Consider the following 15,567-nt stretch of genomic DNA (forward strand, 5'->3'; position numbering starts at 1 on the left):
CCTATTAAATTATAGCTGTTCCAAAGAAAATATTGGAGAATAGGGTAAAAAAATCCCATGAGATGCCAACTTGATGGGAATGGAAAATGTGTTGTCTTTCTTACGATGTGCCAAGTTGGTGAAACTGGAATGTGTTTTGAATAAAAAAGAGAGGAAAATGGTATCTGTAATAGATAATGATGTTATGAGAAGCCAATTATTTTGATTTTAGAGTCCTGGCACAAGGCTGGGTGAAAAAGTGATTTAATGTCATTATCATGCAAAAGCTAATGAAGATATGCTAGCTATCAGCTATGTTGGGTTATACATGCCAAAAAGAAATTATTCAAGAATATGTAAATTAGTTTGCATGTAAAAAGGGTGCTAAAGAGCTGTCTTACAAAACTGTTCCCCAGTGGGCACAAGGTAACCCTGATTCTGGCATGTTGGTATAATACTCCTACACTGGCTAAGTATGAGAGTACCTATCTCCCCATTGAACTAACTTGGACTTTTTGCAATAAAGGTAATGAACTCATATTCTCTTTGGTTTATGCAAACACATTTTCGACAATAAATTTAGTAACTGTAGCTGTTGAGAAGGAAAAACCTAATAAATCCAACAAGTTAATAACTCAAGGAATTAAAATAATTAGAACTTCACTGAGCAGCTACAGGATTTGTGTCTGACTCATAGCCTAATTATAGCCCTAGCACATCAGAAGAATCTCTCCCTATGAGTCTGTTCGAGTTAGGCAGAGTAAGCCATTACAGGGCCCCAACAACCCAGACACAGAAAAACAATTCAGACATTCTACTACTTCCCCCAAAGATCCCTTACATCTCAAATAGCCATTAATTTCAACACATGCGTAAACATATAGATAAGAAAGAAGACAAAATGGAATGTGTATGTACAACACTTATTTTATAAACAACTTTGCCACTCAGGGATGTCCATAAGAGTAGAAATCTGCTAATTCTGCTTAGTGGCCCATTGCAAATGACTTTTTTTTTAATTAGGATACAAATGAACCCACAATATTACAAATAAAGAGAACATCTGCATCATGAGGCACTGCTTGTTTATTGATGTGACAAATATAATTTAAAATTTAATTACTATTGACATTTCTCAGAATACAAGCTTATTTCATAAATAGCTGGGTTTATACCATGAACTCCCTCTACAGCATTCTGATCAAATACATCTGCTGTGCCACTTATATGGCATTTCACAGATTAAGGTTTAAATGGAAAATAACTAATCCCCACAAAGTCCCTCTGATGAAGATCAGCATTAGCTTCATTCTACAGAAGAGGCACAGAGTACTCAATTTTATCTAAAAGGTGGTGGGCATATGAACACTGACTGTGAAAAGCAATAGCAGGCTGATGACAAATGTGATTTATCAGCTTTCCTCCCTAGCTGACGGAGCATACACTTACCTGGGTATGGGGCACATGGGGGGGACCGTGGAGCAGTCTTTGGAAGAATCGCCGGAGCACAGGGTGGCCGTAGAGCCACAGGGCGGGAGGAAAAGCAGTCATCTGCGTCAGCCATAAACTCGAGCTACGCGACTGAAATTTTGCAACAACTTCTCCACTTCGCTAGCACCATTTGATGGGTATAAATGAGCTGCCAGCTGCCCATCCTCCCAAAGCTGTCTCGTATTTTCAACACCAGAATGCATAGACTTTCTCTGAGCTAGGTTAAGAGACACAAATATGAGCAGCAGCTAACGTACCACGCTTGCTAGGATTCCCAGCTTTTTTAACAGAGGTGAAATGGTACTAAAAATAAGACATTCTTGCAATGCTTTGCAACAGCACTGGTAAGAATTCAGAGAGGGAGCTAAAAAGAACTCTTTCACTGGAGTGTAATAGTAAGGAAAGACTACATGTGAAAGGAAATAAAAGTCAGAACTTTGAAGCTGAATGTAACCCTCCTAACAGGTTGCCTGCAAGGTAGCCAGAGAAGGAACATCAGCTTATGGCTCTAGAGATCATTATGATGCAAACCACTGACACATGGCATTTTTTAAGGGAATACCTTTTTCTTAGACTGAAACAGGAGCATGAGAAAGGGACCAGACCTGTGTGTGCAAAACATAGGGTAGGCCTACCAACAAAATACTTATTTGCCAGAATCCATTATGCATTCAGTCAGCAGCGGCATGACATAAAGGAGATTACGTCACAAAAAAGCTGTTCAACCTTGAAAAAGAAAGTACTTACGTATCTCCTGACTTGCGGTAATTTTCTGGACATTCCAAAGACAGACAGCGAAAGCCCCCTTGGATGTTAAAGCAGGTCTCATTGAAAGAGCAGTTGTGGCTTTCTGCAACACACTCATCAATATCTGCCAAATGGAAAAAGGTGAGTGGATTAAACACCTGCCTTTCCTCTACTTGCAGGTGCCAGATGATGAAAGCATCATATTAGTTACTACAGAACATCGGATGCAATTAAATGTTATTATAGGATTGGAAGGGGAGGGCAGGAGAACAGAAAAAGAAGAAAACTAACCCAAACAACAGGCAAGAACAAGAAAAGGAAGAGCAGCAGTGCCACTAAGTGGACAAGGCCTAAATATTTGCTGAAATGTTTATAGCATGATCTTTCCTTTTAATGGCTAAACTAACTCATACCATCTCACAGTGGGAATCTTCACCTTCAGAATTTATTAGAATTCTTTAGTAATGTTATAGAAAGTATTCTCCACTGCATTCTATAGTTTATAGAAGAAATTTCCTGTCTATTTATTATAAAATACTGGTTTCTTCAGATTTCAAGCTGATGTTTACTGCTTTGCCTGTATTATTGTAGGAAAGGCATTATTTTTAAACATAAAAACTTGCTAGAGCTTTTCAGAAGTCCACAATCCAGTTAGGTATCCCTGCAGCTATTGAACTCACCTTGGCAGTTGCGTGCATTGGGTGCCAACCTGTAACCAGTGGAGGGACAAGTACATTGAAAGCTTCCAGGAATATTAATACATCGAAAGGAACAGATATGCCCTCCAGTAGGTAAAGCACATTCATCAATATCTGCAAGAAGAAAACACCACTAATTTACTATGTGTTCATGACATTCAACCAAGTGCACATGTACGGTGTTCCTGCTGTGAGCTTCAAACACAATTTCATGATTCTAAGTGCTGGGCATGGAAAAAGATCATCAGATAGGGGTGCCTCTAGTCAAAAAAGGCTGTCGGGAATAAATGGAGGTGTGAAGAAAATTAAAAGCAATATAAGGGCCCAAGAGACAAAGTAAATGGATAAGAGCAAGCACTTTACAGTGACATGTATCATAGTACTTTAGAAAAGGGAGGGAGAGGAATAGTTTTATCCCTGTTCTTACAAAAAGGAAATTGAGGTGAGGTGTTCTGCCCAAGGTCTTACTGTCTAGTAAGTCCTGGAGACCTAAGTCCAAATTCAGGATCTTGTTCACGAGGTCACACCCACATCCTCCTTGTATTTGAGGAAAACCTACTTACACATTAGTTCACAACCACCCACAAAAAGAGGATATATAAAATACTACCGAGTATTATTACATATTACATATGTAACATATAAATGTGTTTGTAGCTTCACTTGCTGAAGACTAGAAATTCTGTTAGTTCCTCTGAAAAAAAAAAAAATCTGGTAAGTTACAGAAATATGCCAAGCTACAATTCAGTGTAAACAGCAAAACTGACACCACACAAGCAGAGGTATTTCTAGACTAGGACATGGGTGGAAGACCTTCATTAAATAAAGTTTCATAGTTTCACAGGAAAATACCAAAGAGAATCAAGTCTTAAAATGAAACAATTACAGGAACATGGAACTGTTCATGTATGTTACAGTGAGAATAAGAAATGCTCACTCATCCTCTACCTGCAAAACAATAATGCTTACCTTCACATGAAATCCCATCTATGTCACTAAGTTGAAAGCCACGGCGGCAGTAACACTGATAGGAGCCGTACACATTGGCACACTCTTGACTACAGGGGCTGCTCTCACATTCATTTAAATCTGAAATGCAAAATTATATACCTGAACCCCAAATTTCTTGCTATATTCATCACTCCTATTACAGGACTAAGGCAAAACCTTGGAAAACAATTTTTTAAATTAAAAAAGGATGGCATGCACGTCACTGAGTAAGCTGGAAATAAGGGGCTTTGGGTGTATTACTCTCAACAGGGTCTGGCAGTATAGGTTAATCTGCACTGTGCTATTATTTCCCACTGTCCTTCAAGGTGTGTGACTTGGAGGGAGTCTTTAGGACCACTCTTGCATTTTTATATCTGGATATCAGCAGGGCTGGGTTTGAAGGTCTTGAATCTGATCTAGCTGAATCACCCTTTAACATACAGTAAATACAGGCTCATACACCTCTGCGTGATCCAGCCAAAGGGCAATATATTGGAACTGTGAGCTACGGTGGCCTTGATTAATCATAACTGCATTGATTTCTGATGCCATTTCAGTGCAGTCTTACAAGCTAAAATCAAATGGAAATAGCTAAACAGCAATGAGCTGTATTTCACACTATACGCCAAAGCATGACAGCCATACCTTCACATGACCTGCCATCAGTTGAAAGTTTGAATCCCATGGTACAAGTGCAGTAATAGGAACCAGGAGTATTCTCACACTTGTGAGCACAAAGGCGGCCTGGATAGCGTCTGCATTCATTGATATCTGCAATGATAAATATATACAGAGGTCTATGCATTGGCTGGCTTCACTGCAGTAGTAGTCTGGACAAGAATGTGGTCATAAAAGTTTGATTTTTATTTTCCAGATCTAAATTTCATACTAGAGAGGGAAGGACTTGCTCAAAATGCTCATTTAGAAGCACCCCAGTGCACAATTAAATTAGATCTATAAAGAAGAAAGTTGCTTTGATCTTCCAAAGGAATGTTTTGCTGTAGGTGCATATAAAAGTATCACAGAAAACAATTACACGCACTCTCATAATCTTACCTTTTAACAGGATAACAGAGAACATGTTGACGATACTAATACAGCTTCCTTTGAAGTATCAGTATCTCTTAATATGGTATTAGATTTATACAGATAATACAGTGGTCAATTTTACATTCAGATGAAAGAGGTTACGCAGAGAGCAATAACATTCTTTACACGGGATCATTTTTTAAAATGCCATGGCTGCATGTATTTAAGTCGATAGGTGCAACTTACCAATACAAGTTCTACTGATGACATCAAAAGAATAGCCAGATTTGCACTCACAACGGTAATTGCCTGGGGCATTTATACAAACATGTCCTTCTCCACAAGGCTGATTAGAGGATGAGCACTCATCCACATCTAAAAAAAGGAGAGAAGTGATTGAAAGTACACTTCTGAGCATGCAAGTTGAGAGAAGAGCAACATGTTAACATACTTCTGTGTCCCCTAGTAGTTATAAAGTGTTTTGAAACAGAAAGCAAGATTTTGATCTAGCGCTCAGCTTCCACAAGAAAATCAGAGTCACAAATCCAAACTATTCTTACTGAAACAGGTTATCTCTCAGGTGTCCTGTTGACGGACTTGGGAGGGAAAAGAAATCAGGAAATCAGACAATCTTTAGAGAAAATCAGGTGCAAAATTGTTTTATTATGCACACTCAATATTCATGGATCAGCTCTTCAGGTAGTGTAAGATGCCAGAGACCCACAGTCAGTAGTGCTTGGATAAGCCATTTACAGAAATTGAAAACATGCAAAAACACCTCTCTCTGCAAAAGCCACCTTAGTTACAAGCCAGCCAAAGGTATATATGCCTTTCAACATTACTTGAATGGCTTCTGTGGGACATTAAGTGGGCATTATGTTATACCTATGTATTGTGGAGATTTGAGACCACACAGCATTGTTCCAATACACTAACACAGTCACAGACAATGCCATTTTTGGGGTGTGATTATCACTTCTCCTCTTCTCAGAATATAGGGTTTCATGAGTTATATGAAGGACAGAGAGTAGATCCTTGTCATTCTTCACTTGTTGGGAATGCCATGAGGGAAAGAACAGGATCAAGAATTGACTGTGGGAACGAGAAAAACTTGGGCAAAGTGCAAGAAGCTGGTAAACATAAATCATAGATGTGACTTATTTTCTTCAAACTGTTTTGTCTTCAAAACTGTTACTTACCTACGCATCTTGTTCCGTCTTCATTGAGATGATAACCTCGGCCACAGCTGGGTGAGATTCGCTGGCAGGTATATGAGCCATCAGTGTTAATACATATCTGCCCGGCTGGGCATGGTGTGTTGGTGCTCAGGCATTCGTTGATATCTACAAGAGCACAACGAGTCAGTGTAACTATCTGCTGCCTGAAGATGTTTAAGGCAAGATGCTTTCCTTATGTAATCCTTCAGAGGATTACATCCTGATGTAATCCTTCAGAATTTGAAAAGCGCTGCCCATGGGAGAACACAACTACTCCTGTCATTTAGCTTCACCGATATAATGCTTTCAGCGTGATGATCGGGAGAGGTATGAGAGGCCCAGAACCCACTGAGCAGCAGTGGAAATTGGGTATAGAACTTGTATTTGTTTAAAAGCCTTTGAAAGTCTCCCCTAAACACACGAAGAGATGATCGACAATTCAGTTCACCAGCTCAACCAGTTATGCTGCAGTCTGTGGGTTATGTTTCACAGTGAATGAGCTATTTGGTAGTACGTGCTCATATACGTAGTAGCTGACTCCATTTTTACAGAGAGATAAACTACTGCTCAAGGTATCCACCATGAATACCTTACCTTGTCTTACGGTAAGTTGTCCATATAAACACATGAGAATGCGAATAGCTTATTTATGTATTCACAAGACTATGCAGCCCTCTACCATCCATCAAACGTATACCTGGTTTTTTACAAACTGGACATCCTATCACTTTGTGACAAAGATATCCTTTGCCTGATAAGAACCCACTATAAAGTAAAATCTCAGAAAATCTAATGAGATAAGACTAAGCTGTATTAGAGTATGATCTGGTGTGGTGTATCTAGCCAAGAAGGTAAGGAACTCCCTGTTATGCAAGGTTAGCACCTGCTATTAGTTTCGGGGAAAGGAGTTTTGGAGTTGGGAGTCAGTGACTACAGGATGTACTGAGGCAGCCTTTGCTACCTGGAAAAGTTAATGTAACTAAGACCTGACAGTTTGTAGGAGCAACACTGTTTGCAAGTGTATGGGCTTGCATCCCATAACCTTCAGCAAAGTCCAGCTTCATGTGAGTACTTCTCTGCCTAAAATTTTCCCAACTGTTTCACTGGGATATTATCATCATTTTACGCAGTGGTACTGTTAACGAGCTACTGCCTTCCAGTTGGTATGGTATTAAGCACATCATCTAGCTTGCAAAACGTTGACTGCCTGAAGATGGGGAAGGGTATGTCCTTTCAGCCAGGCCTATCCCAGCTCACTAGAGTGTAAAATTTTCAACTTCCAATGACACTGGAAATACAGGAAAGTTTTCATACTTTTTCCCCCTCAACACCACATAGGGCAGCACTTGATTCACAGTTTGTAAAATCAGCCTGTGAAACTGTTTTGTTTTGATATATATTTATTTGGTAAATATTTTGAGCAAATGCATTTTAGGGGACGTTAACTATTGCTGCTGCAAATTGATGTGGCTTTGCTAATGTCAGTGAAGGCACGCTAACTTCTAACAACCGTGGACCTGGTGCTAGCTATGGCAGATACACATCTTCAAAGGGTTTGTGCACAAGCCCTGGCCCCCCTTCATTTTAAAGGCTGCAATTTTGTTTTCAGCCTCAGTGTTTCCAGTGTCAGATTTCGGCACTACAGGGTATGATATGGTCAGGAGAACAAGGAGTTGACAATGAGCTAGACTTGGCAGCTGCTGCCGCTCAGCCAGTTCCACAAGTCCAAGACATGCTACGCCGCTGGGGGAATTCAAAGTTAAGTTGAGACTTGAAACTACTACTCAAGGGAATAACTGATAGATTTGTAGGTCACATTAGACAATTCCATTTAAAGTCTGCTGGAAACCAGTAATTCTAACATATTTATATAAAGGTTATAATTCTGTTTTGTAGGAGTCTTGGAAACAAGGCATTAGCCCGACAGATTGTAATCAGTCTTAAAAATAAAACTCCTCTCCACAGTGTATTATAACTGGCCCATCATTCTCATACACAGTAAGATTCTTGATAAGCTATAACTAAACGGGGACAGGTCTGGAAATACCTACATACCTGTAGAACCACGCATACTAATATCAACAAAGTGTGTTACAAAGGATGTCATAAATTACAGCTTTTTATACCAAGCTTTAGCTAAAACCTTTCGGATAGAGAGAGATAAAACATATCAGAAATTTTTTACAAATTTTGTTTCCGATAAAATCCCCAAAGACTTAATGAAAATGTTCAAATGCAGCTAAGTGCCTTAGGTAACCAAATCTCAGTAAAAACAGGGATCTAGTATGTAAATCTTTTATTTAAATGGTTTTTGTCTGTAAATCTTACCTGTGGGACCAAGCCTGCCTTTAAAGGAGCAGAAAAAACACATAGCAGTGCAATGCATACGTGCCTGAAGAACGACTTGAAAAGCTCAGAACTCACCCAGTGAAACTACAACTTATCTCAGAGGCAACACTTAAGTATTCACTGAAATAAGAATATGTCTTACCAATACAGTTGCCTAGCGCATCTTGTATAAACCCATTCATGCACTGTAGCTTGGGTCGGCAACGGAAAGATCCGGGAGTATTCTGACAGATAAAATCGGGGGGGCAGTTATGAGTACCAGTCTCACATTCGTCAATATCTGGTACATCACAAAAAAAAATTGTTAGCATGAGTTTGACAGAAGCTTTTTCATCACATTTAAAACATAACACATAGTCAAAAACGTCAGACAGATTAATCCTCAGCATATCTTTATGCAATTCATTGCAGTGAACCGGGATCAATCTGACCTACTACCTCAAACAGAATCTCAGTAAAAACAGGTAGAATAAGGGGGTTTTTATTATTTTGTTATTAACATTATATATAGGGGGGGTGTGTGTTTATTATGCTTTACAAATTTAGTTCTCACAACTAAATGATTCAAAATTATTACAGAGCACCTCAAGCATCGCGTTCAGCAGTGTTCAGTGTTGATTCAGCACTGTGCTTATACATGGGCTCAGCTTTGAAGTCAGTAAGATTTAATTATATGTCCAAGTGCAATTTTATTTTAACCTTATATCCAATACAGACATCGTTCATTTCTTTCATAAGGGAATTAATTGGCGTTGATTCTCATCCATATTAAAGCTTGCACTATCCTTGCATTATTGTGCTTTAAAATGCACATAAATATGATTTCTGCTCACTTTAATATTCCATTCCAGTTCAGAACAGACAATAAATATTTGTGAATAAATTATGATTCACATAAAGCAGACAAGGGCTAATGAGGCTTCATTCATGAATGTAACCCTGTCCACATAAAAGCAGCTAAAATTTAATGTTTGCCACCTTGCCATGGGATGAAATCTCCTAAAGCTATTAAAATACAGCAACTTTCTAGCAATAGGATGCCTCAGCTTTGCAACTGCTTATCCCTAGAGCTTTGTGAGACTTAAATAATGATTGTGGAGCCTGTTTTAAGTTTAGGATGGGTTAATACTGAATTGGGTTTGGCAGGGTTCTACATGTTGCACAACTCTGTCATTTTACTTGGCATTTAAAAATCATACATGAAGATTATTCATTTCCTATTTTCATTGCTATTAACATAACATTAATAATTAACATTATTAACATATCTTATCCAGATAAGAAATTTCTAACATTAATGGCACGCATAATTTACTGTCTGTACTCCTTTTTTTCCACCAGAGAAAGATTGTTAATACTTGCTGGCAAGATACTTGTTGGCCTAAATCTGATGTCATTCAAATCTGCAAAAATTTTACTTCAAAGGGATCAAAGTTAGACCATGATACTTTGAAAGACATTGTATGTTCTGCACGTTTTGCGTTGGGAGTTTGTTCATCAGCTTTTTTATTCAATCTATTATTCATCACTGATCAGTTCCTACAATAAAAACTTACCCAGAATTTTGGTTGAGTTAATTTACTCAGTGGAATGAAATTAGTCTGTTTATAAACAACTCTAAGCTCTGGGGGAACAGACTTTCTCACAGTAGAAACCAATTCCACATCAAATAGAGCTTGCTGCTAATTTATAGCTCTGTGAAGGTAGCACGTCAGGTGAAGTTATGGATGCACATAACAGCATACTTTGAGCTAGATGCAACTTGAAATCAGTCATTACTTCAGTAAATAAAACTATTACCCTTGTGTTCAAACACAGCTAGCCAAGAACAGTGCTTTTAACCCTTTTTCATGTTCAAATCCTTAAGAATGTTGTTATTAAGAAATGAATCCCTTTGTAACAAATTTAAACCTGAGGATAAAGGCTTACTTTTTTTAAAAGATGCCTCTACATTAGTGTTTTCAAATTGAATCACCTGGTCACTCCACTTGTCACACTTCGTTTCACACTCCGAAGTCTGCAAACTTGATTCTTTCAGGTGAAACTAAACCATTAGATATGCTCCAGGAGCAGGACCTTAGGCACTCCACTCACTAATGAGCGACCAATTCACAGGACCAGACTAGAGCTAGCCAGAAGTAAACACCAGAAAAATGTGTAGAGTGTAAGTGCTGGGCCTTCAAAATCAACTGTTTCAGTCCCCAGATCAGCTCCTGTCGCGCAACACAAATTGCCAGTGTAAAATAAATGCAGTTATCTCTCCTGGAAGTCTTTGTAGTAGTCCACAGACAGCCCGATCTGGTATCTGCAAGGTGACAGGTGGAAAACTACTATCCCAGAAGAACTAGCACTGTCCGTGTGTCCCTGTGTAACTACAGCTTACACATGTATTTACCAAAAGTAAGAGAGTATGACATGATGACGTACTTATTCTTTTACTTAAGTAAGCCTGGAAGATTTCAGTTTCTCTGCACAGGACGTACCTTTGCAACGACTGTCATCCGTTAGTTCATAACCAGTTCCACAGCTCGTGTCCCGCTGACAGCGAAAGGATCCTAATGTATTGACACAAGTTTGTCCAATCCCACAGCTGTGTGTCCCAGTGATACACTCATTAATATCTAGAATATGAAAAATTATTTTAAAAAAAGAGTAAATAAGAAACATGAAATCACTGGGAAGAGATGAGATCAAGGCAAGCTGTTGGGAACACCTCCAATCAGTCATTACTTTGAGCATCAGGATACAAAGAATGGCGTGGATTTGGCCTCACACTCATACCCCCACAATGTGGCTACTCATCTCTGTTCTCGGAGCGTGAGCCAGTAAAGACATTTTGACCCTGTTGGTAACAGGACTTATGATCACTGATTCACTGTACTTAAGAAAGAGGAGGAAGTTGTACTGAGTGAGAGCAAAGGGCCAACATCATCTGACTGAGTCCAGTAGCAGATGATTATAGTGACTATATGAATGAAGGAAACTTTCAGAAATCCTTCCCTTGCTCTGCCTCCCACCCACATATGGCTTAGGGACTGCCTGAGCCACAAGTTGCAACTTTCTATTTTATAGCTACTGATAGACATTTCTTTTGTGAATTTTTTCATTTTCTCTTTGAATGCATAAGAATATTTGGCATCCACATGTATCAAATGTAAAAGTTCTTCCTTTTTATATTTCACGCTAGGTTAGTGTTAATCTGACCAATCATCAATATCTATTTTATATCCTGAAGTTTGTATCTGAGCTACTTACCTAGACTCCCTTTTCAGTCAATGAGAGAGAAAGGCACTCCTGATGAGTAACGCTTTCATCCTACAACAGCTACGCAAAATAGGCAAGACAAACTGTGCCCTGGAAGTGCTTGTTTCTCTCAGTTAGCAACAGAAGGAGCCTAGGCTAACTAGCGCAGAAGCAGATGTCTACATTGCACATATCTGAAGTCAAGTGGAATAAGCTCTATCCCAGCCCACTTCATTTGATGTCCCTTTAGTTGTTCTTCTGGGAGAAACTTAACAATTCTTCCTCCTTGACTATTCCCATGCCACTCATGATATCCAAGACTTTCCTCCTTTCTGTCAGTTGTGTCCTTAACAAGCTGAAGAATCCTACTTTATTTCATCTGCCTTATCAATTACTATCTACTACTATAAAAAAGAACAGGTATTTTATTTTGGTTTTATTCACGACAATAAATTCAAGATCTGCCTCTTCTCCACTCTAAATCCTTCACCTGTTCTACTGATTCTTTTTTAACTCCATCTTCCCACAATTCTCATTCTAACACTCTGTTTAAATCAACTTTTTATGATCTCACCTCTTTCCCCAGTTGGCATAAGCATATTCTGATCTCTTCTGTCTGGATCTTTTTCTATCTATTCTTGCTCTTTTAAAACAAGGATGTTGATAAAGCGAGGCAATGGTTTTATTTCTTTTACCTTCACAGTTGACACCATCTGGTTGAAGCTGATATCCAACAAAGCAGGAGCAGACATAACTGGATCCTGTGTCTCTGCACTGCTGAGAGCAGGGACCGCCACCTATTCGGGTATTTTAAGAAGCCTTACATAATTAAGAGGCTTTTCACAGGAACTGAAACAAACCATTGATTTGCAGGATGCTTGCTGATTTATTTAGAAAAGCAGATAACTCAACATACACATACACAAAAGAAGAAAAGGGCTAAACACTGAAAGAAGTGTTTGTAATCACTGGATTCTTTTAGCTCTAAAAATGAATAGAAGAAGGAAGTAAATCAAGGAGTCACTCATAGCCCATCATTGTTAGAAGTTGAAGGGAAAATGCTGATGAGCTCAGAAACCTCCTCAGGTTTTGGCTGGGAAGTTAAAACTTTGTATGGTGATTACTGTACAATAAGGAAGACAAGACGCATCACCATAAGTTAATGAAACATTTTCACTATTAGCTGCATTAGGCTTTATTTTTAGCCCATCATTATTAGGACCATACTCCTGAATTAGCTATAGCATGTGCTCTTTTCCTACTCAGCAGGCAGGAAACATGAAAGGGAGAAGAGGGTATTGGGGTATTGTGGGTGACAACGGCTTCAGAGAATCTAAAGGAATCAAGACTTACTACTGGGGTACTAAGGACCTAGTGTGTGCAGGAGTCACAAAGGATGTGAAAGAGAGCTGGGGTTATTCTGGCAGACAGAAAGAGAGGATACTATAGGAAATTTACACAAAATTTGGCTCATCTTACTTTTTCTGATCTTGTTAAAAAATAAATTAATGTTAAAAACATTCAATATTCTCACAATAGAGAAAAGGTTATATACTTCCAACTATTTGTTGTAAGAGTATCGACAGTACAAATAGAACCTGTCTTCTTCCGTTTTTAAGAATGGCTGGATAGGCATTGAACAGAAGGTTTGAGATAAGCACAATCAATGTGGGCAAATGCAGCTATAATACTTTAAACTTTTGAGTGAATCAAAATAATTTTTTTAAGTGCAACAATTTCTAATGAGGACAGGGCCATTAATACACCACAGAAAATTAGGTCTGTACACAAAGGCAATGACATTAGAAGGAACCATAGTCTTGTGGCTGAGATGGACAGCTACCGCTTTCTGAACCTCTGCTAATACTGTGAGCTCCTGTCAGCCACAGTAAAACCTATCGTGGAGGTGTTGGAAGAACAGAATTAATTTCCTCATATACCATGAAGGTGCTCCAAAACAAACTGCTGGAAGTTCCACTGCCTAGGAAATTTAAGTTTCCCCTGGCGAAGGTTGGAAAATCACAAGTAATTTCGGCATGCCAAGTTTATCAGAAAATATACTGTAGACACAAACTCTAATTTGTAATTAGTCATACCAATCCATCTCTCGCAGGCAGCTGATTACCTGACAAATGCAACAACTGATTACATAAAGAAATAATGCCAGGAAAATATGTAACACGTTTTTCTATGTCATCTCTTGTAATTAGCAGCTGGAGACAAGGAAGAGAGCTAGTGTTGGCTTTGACTAGCTAATGACCTAGTAGACATTTCCATCCTCTCTAGAGTGTAATAGCTATACAACATGCAGCACAGTAAATCATTTCTCAACTGGAATATGTCTATTAAATTGATTTTATCCTAAACAAATTACTTAGTTCTGAAATGCTTGTACAAAAGAATAAATCACTGCTGTTTTAAGTTTATAGACATGTAAATCACATGTGACAAGCAATAAATCAGAATACTTAGCAGAACAATATCCCAATAACACATTCTTCCCAGGAGGCAGAACAGCCCGACTAATGAGGACAATAGTCGCTTTTCTTCCTTTTTTCAGGTGATGCATCTCAAAAGGAAACAAGTTTCATTTCATATTCAATCACCCTGATCATCCCAAGAGGAGAATAAAAGAATGCACATATTTAATATAGGATCCCCACATTCTGAATAATCCAGACTACTCCTCAGGTTCAATAGGTAACACCTCTAAGGTATTACCCAGTAGAAGTTAAATAAAAGTTAAATGCATAGTCCAAGCTTCAGTTGGTTAAGACAAACTCCACCTCGGGAGACAATGCCTCCATGGCCTACTATTTCTTAGAAAGGGTCTTTATTCTGTTATTTTTATCCATAACTAGCCTAGGCAAAAGGTTTTGGCTAATCTCTATATCTAAGTTTGCTTCACTTTTATTGGAGGCAATCACAAAAGAGCTGGCTAACAGGAGTAGTCACCTGACTTACCTCTGCAGCCATCATGCAGATAAGGATCTTCTTGGTCTAGTTCCTCCTTTGAAATTTCAACTAAAAAGAGCAGAGATAGGCATTAAAGGAGAAAGCACTTTTCTTCTCACAGTAAAAAGCTGCCTGCTTGGGATGGGACTCAGACCAGGGTTTTGGATAAACCAAGACAAAATTAAACAGCATTATTTACATATTTTACAGCTATTTCATACTTAAATTTGACATTCAAATGCACGTGGCCATGGGGCATTTTCCATCTGACTGATTCAATATGAAAGTCACGCTGTGATCATAGATTACATATGGGCTGAGATTTTCAAATGCAGGTTCTTAACATTAGGCTTTTAACCAGAGCTTAACCTCATTTTCATAAGACATGTTGTTGAGGCACGCTTGGCTTCCACTGACTTTATAGTAGCTTGGGGTACTCACAGTTTTAATGAAAATCAGATTAACCTCAGTTATTTATTTAGACTTCATTCCAAAAAGAACTCCACACCCAACTTTTGGGCATCTACTTATGGCATTCTTTCAAATGTACTTCATATACCTTAACTCAGAGTTTTGATCAGTGGTACTTCTGCTACGTGCAAGTGTCCTGAGAGTTCTTTCTCTCCACATGGAGGACATAAAAGGGCTGAATACATCCACTGCCTGAACCCATTGCTTGCCCAAAGGACTAGCTAATGGACTTCCTCCAATCCTGTCACTTTGAACGCAAGGGAAATGGTAGGTTGGTAGTGAGATGTGTAAAAACACAATCTCAAAATACTCTGGTTATTGAATAGGAAGCTTAGTCTCGTTTCAGTGATTGTTGTGCTGGTTTTGGCTGGGGTAGAGTTAATTTTCTTCAGAGTAGC

The 15,567-nt window shown here is 38.7% G+C and overlaps 1 protein-coding gene across 1 annotated transcript in view; it reads right to left on the reverse strand.

The window, feature by feature from the left end:
• FBLN1 (fibulin 1) overlaps positions 1 to 15,567 on the reverse strand; it is a 69,781-nt gene that overhangs the window by 37,000 nt on the left and 17,214 nt on the right. The window contains exons 4-13 of the mRNA XM_009282235.2: positions 14,708 to 14,767; positions 12,439 to 12,540; positions 10,984 to 11,121; positions 8,643 to 8,780; positions 6,134 to 6,277; positions 5,181 to 5,309; positions 4,551 to 4,676; positions 3,885 to 4,004; positions 2,898 to 3,029; positions 2,218 to 2,341 (exon numbers count right to left, since the gene is read on the reverse strand). Of these exons, the coding sequence (XP_009280510.2) occupies positions 2,218 to 2,341; positions 2,898 to 3,029; positions 3,885 to 4,004; positions 4,551 to 4,676; positions 5,181 to 5,309; positions 6,134 to 6,277; positions 8,643 to 8,780; positions 10,984 to 11,121; positions 12,439 to 12,540; positions 14,708 to 14,767 (1,213 nt within the window). The remainder of the gene's footprint in view (positions 1 to 2,217; positions 2,342 to 2,897; positions 3,030 to 3,884; positions 4,005 to 4,550; positions 4,677 to 5,180; positions 5,310 to 6,133; positions 6,278 to 8,642; positions 8,781 to 10,983; positions 11,122 to 12,438; positions 12,541 to 14,707; positions 14,768 to 15,567) is intronic.

The sequence above is a fragment of the Aptenodytes forsteri genome, unplaced genomic scaffold (assembly GCF_000699145.1).
Source record: "Aptenodytes forsteri isolate BGI_AS27 unplaced genomic scaffold, ASM69914v1 Scaffold277, whole genome shotgun sequence".
In the NCBI taxonomy this organism is placed as follows: Eukaryota; Metazoa; Chordata; class Aves; order Sphenisciformes; family Spheniscidae; genus Aptenodytes; species Aptenodytes forsteri.